This window comes from Leguminivora glycinivorella, chromosome 3, assembly GCF_023078275.1.
Source record: "Leguminivora glycinivorella isolate SPB_JAAS2020 chromosome 3, LegGlyc_1.1, whole genome shotgun sequence".
Classification (NCBI taxonomy): Eukaryota; Metazoa; Arthropoda; class Insecta; order Lepidoptera; family Tortricidae; genus Leguminivora; species Leguminivora glycinivorella.
In genome coordinates this window covers 24,248,677-24,252,832 of record NC_062973.1, presented here as the reverse complement: position 1 = coordinate 24,252,832, position 4,156 = coordinate 24,248,677, and the positions used below count along the sequence as shown (strand labels likewise).

General features: G+C 38.6%; 1 protein-coding gene across 1 annotated transcript; it reads right to left on the bottom strand.

Moving 5' to 3' along the window:
- Positions 1-3,426: 3,426 nt before the first annotated feature.
- On the bottom strand, positions 3,427-3,939 carry LOC125224953 (histone-lysine N-methyltransferase SETMAR-like). The gene has a single exon (XM_048128472.1). It carries the CDS (start codon positions 3,937-3,939, stop codon positions 3,427-3,429), a length of 513 nt encoding a protein of 170 aa, XP_047984429.1.
- Between the last annotated feature and the right edge of the window lie 217 nt (positions 3,940-4,156).

Here is a 4,156-nt window from a genome sequence, read left to right as displayed (position 1 = left end):
TTCACGAATGACTAATCTATTGACAGCTGCTACATTTTTTTTCTAAACCGCCACAAACAGCCGGTGTCACGGACAAGGAGACAACCTCGTTAGTATAATTCCCGACAAATCGAAGCAATCTATCACGAACTTCTCAACCAATCTGACAACACTTTGCCGACTGATCAAGGTAAAACGGACTTTCTGTTGTTGCCGTAAGAGTTAGCGTGGACTAGGTTGTCTAGGAGAAATCCCGAGGCAAGGTCGGCGTTTGCGTGTTTTTTAGAACAATAAGCAATAGAAATTAATCGGTGAGCCGATGAGGTACAGTCAGCGCCAATAATATTATATGAAAATGCACCAAAATTATCTGACATCCCTAATAACTTACTAAACTTAAATCTGCACAGTTTGCGGTGAAACATATCAAAGTCTAATTATATACCTATCAATCATTGCTTTTTGTTTAGCGTTTAAGGAATAGACATTTTATAAAGAGTTTTTTTAAACAGTTACTTTTGATTCTGATTGTACTCGAGTTCGATTCTGTCACTTCTGTCGATGGCTTAAGTTTTCCTTGAGGTCAAGGTGCTATATTCTAGGTTCAGGTTCATGTAAGCCTGAGCTAGAGTTGTGCAAGTCCTAGACTAACTTTATGTAGGTAGGTACTTTTGGCTTTCTAATGATATTATACATACATACAAACATACATACAATCACGCCTGTATCCCATAAAGGGGTAGGCAGAGCACATGAAACTACTAAAGCTTCAGGGCCACTCTTGGCAAATAAGGGGTTAAAAGAAAACGAAACTGTGGCATTGCAGTGACAGGTTGCCAGCCTCTCGCCTACACCACAATTTAACCCATATCCCATAGTCGCCTTCTACGATACCCACGGGAAGAAAGGGGGTGGTGAAATTCTTAACCCGTCACCACACAGCATAATGAATGATAATGAATGAATGATATTATACTCGTCTCACTCACTCACTGCCAACTCACTGTCAGTTTTGTGACGATAATTAAGAATGAAATTTCAATTAAAATTTTATTTTTGTGTTAATTACATAAATTTTAAGCGATAATCTACATTCAGAATGTGAAAAAAGTAAATTTTTAGGCAGATTTTATGCTTAATTGTTTTCACAAAACTGAAAGTGAGTTAATGTTTGTTAACAACATATTACGCTAATTGGGGGGGACCCAAGTTCTGAAAATGCCCCATGCCGATTCCGCGTCGATAGTTTTGGGGAAATCCTATGAAATATGAATGAATGTATGGAAAGGAGGAATGAAGGACACATACAATATATTTTAAGGTCTTCAAGTTACTAAATAGATCGTGTTGTAAGATCACGAAACTAATGACGTTATTATTGTTCTAGCCGAGAGTTTTTTAGATCGCAGGAAATCCGGGCGGAAGGCCAGCCTGATGAAACTAATTTGTTCACATTCCTTCACTTAGTGGGCTAACCAAGTTACTCAAACAATACTTAGGACTAAATTAAATAATTATATATCATCATCATCTCCTCCTAGCCGTTTTCGGCTACGGCGACTGCGTTTTACGGTTGAGAGCGTCGCAGGTGTGCTCTCAGGTGACTGATGAAGCCAATTTTTGTTACGAATGTGCGACCACACTCGCGGCAGGTCAGCACTCCTCCGACATAATTGTAAGTAATAGCCATAGGTGGTCTGGCTTTTAGCTCATCGCGCTTAGCGTCGAGTTCTGTGCGCCGTCTAGCTTCAAACTAACTTGTCTGCACAGTATGCCTCCATCGTGGATTTTATATCATAAGTCCTGATTTAGACGGTGTACGAACTCGCATTCGATTTCAGTTACATTGCGGGCTGTTGAGGGTATATACAATTTTTCACAGCCATCTAATACCGCAATGTAATTAAACTCGTATGCGAGTTCTCGTACCGTCTAAATGGGCCTTAATTATATAAGTACTTGTATTCTGTATTTACTTTGATCTTCTCGGTTCTTATTATTTAGGCAGGTTTTATTTGTAGGACATCAGTCATCTTAAACATTGGTAGTTTATTATCATTTTTGCAATAATTTACAGAGCAATTTCATACATTTATTTCTGAGTACCCACAATACAAGCCTTCTTGAGCTTACAGTGGGGCTCAGGCAATCTGTGTAAAAATTGTTCTATAATGTTTATTTATTTTATTACAACAAAAATAAGTCTTAAAAGGAAATAAAGACAGAAATCGTTCGGTCAAACCATTGACGGTATTCATTGAATGATAATGTGTAATGGGAGTGTCCCAACGGCTCCTCACTGTGACGACACCCATTGTTAGCAGCCGTACTTATTTACTTATCATTGTCATTTGATGAATTAGATTTTTTTGCTTTACTATTTTACCAACTTACATGTAGAATACCCAAATATGGTTAAAATTGCCAAAGAATGAGTCGATAGGCGTAGTATTTCTTAAACTAATTTATTTAATCGCACATCCGACTATAAATTACTGACTTTAGGGCTATCATATTGTTTGTATTCTGATATTAAATTACTTTTACGTTACTTAAGTTTACGCCCCCCTACAGGTATTATTTAAGGTACGTATTTATGAACGAAATTGTATTACACTAAACAAAGTTATGATGTCAATTTCTGTCTCTCAGGAGACTTTGTTAATTTTTTTTTTCTAAACAATAATATATGAACTCAAATTTTAACCCACATTACGCATCATAAATAACCACAAAATTAAAATTTTGAAAAACCCCCGACCGCGACCTAGTGGACCGATTTTCATGTAACATGGCTAAGAACACTCCCGACTAACACAGCTTTCAAATAAAAAAAACTAAATCGAAATCGGTTCATCCGTTCGGGAGCTACGATGCCACAGACAGACACACACACAGACAAACAGACAGACAGACAGACAGACAGACAGACAGACGGACAGACAGACAGACACGTCAAACTTATAACACCCCGTCGTTTTTGCGTCGGGGGTTAATAAAAGAACAGCGATCTGAATCGGAAATTAAACATGTTCTTGTCGTCTTACTTAAATAAAAAATACATTTCGCTCCTGCTGTTCAAATACAAATAAACTGAAAATTAATTTATACGCCATTGTCCTTATATTTACATTACAAAGACGTATGAAGTTTAATGTTATACTTACGAAAATATCGGGTAGATGTTTTGGGCTGAATTGAGTTTAACTTTCGCAATACAATTGTTAATATGACCGTGTTTATTTCCAACACATACGAAACTCGATTACTCACTGTCCAAATAGTATGAAAAATGTGACATCTTTCATACTACGAGGGGTGATCCAAAAGTAATGATAATCAGTATGAAAGACACATAAAATGTTTAATAAAATAATTTATTTTTCTACGTAATCTCCTTCCAAGTCTACACACTTGGACCATCGTTTCTCCAGACTACGAATTCCTTTAAAAAAAAAAATCTTTTTCTTGACCCTCCAAAAATGCCTCCACAGCGGCCATTACCTCGCCATCATTCAAAAATTTGTTGCCTCTAAGATCTTCCTTCAGCCGTGGAAAGAGATAAAAGTCGCTGGGGGCTAGGTCTGGCGAATATGGGGGGTGTTCCAGCAATTCGAACCCTGAATCACGGATGGCAGCCATCGCAACACCGGCCTTGTGGGGCGGTGCGTTGTCCTGGTGAAACAGGATGCCAGCTCGAAGTTTACCCCGCCGCTTTTCTTTGATTGCCTCTCTCAATCTGCGTATTTGGTCAGCGTAGTAGGAGCCCGTAATAGTGGTTCCCTTTTCCAGGTATTCGATCATTATGACTCCCTCAGCATCCCAAAACACTGAAGCCATGACCTTACCAGCGGAGCTTGCTACCTTGAATTTCTTCGGTGTAGGGGACGACGCTCGCTTCCAGGTCATGGATTGCTGTTTGGTCTCAGGATCGAAATGATGGATCCAAGACTCGTCCATGGTTACAAACCGACGCAAAAATGTTTCGGGATCAGTTTGAAATTTTTCAAGATTAGACTTCGAAATCTCACAACGTATTTTCTTTTGTTCAGCCGTTAACATTCTAGGCACCCAACGAGCGGAGACTTTTTTCATATGTAATTCATCAGTTAAGATTCTTTGAATGCTGCCATACGAGATGCCTGTGAGCTCAACTAGATGCCTGATAGTCATCCTT

What these genes read in the sequence shown, in the direction of transcription:
- LOC125224953 (XM_048128472.1), bottom strand. Translation starts at nt 3,939, where the DNA reads ATGGACGAGTCTTGGATCCATCATTTCGATCCTGAGACCAAACAGCAA.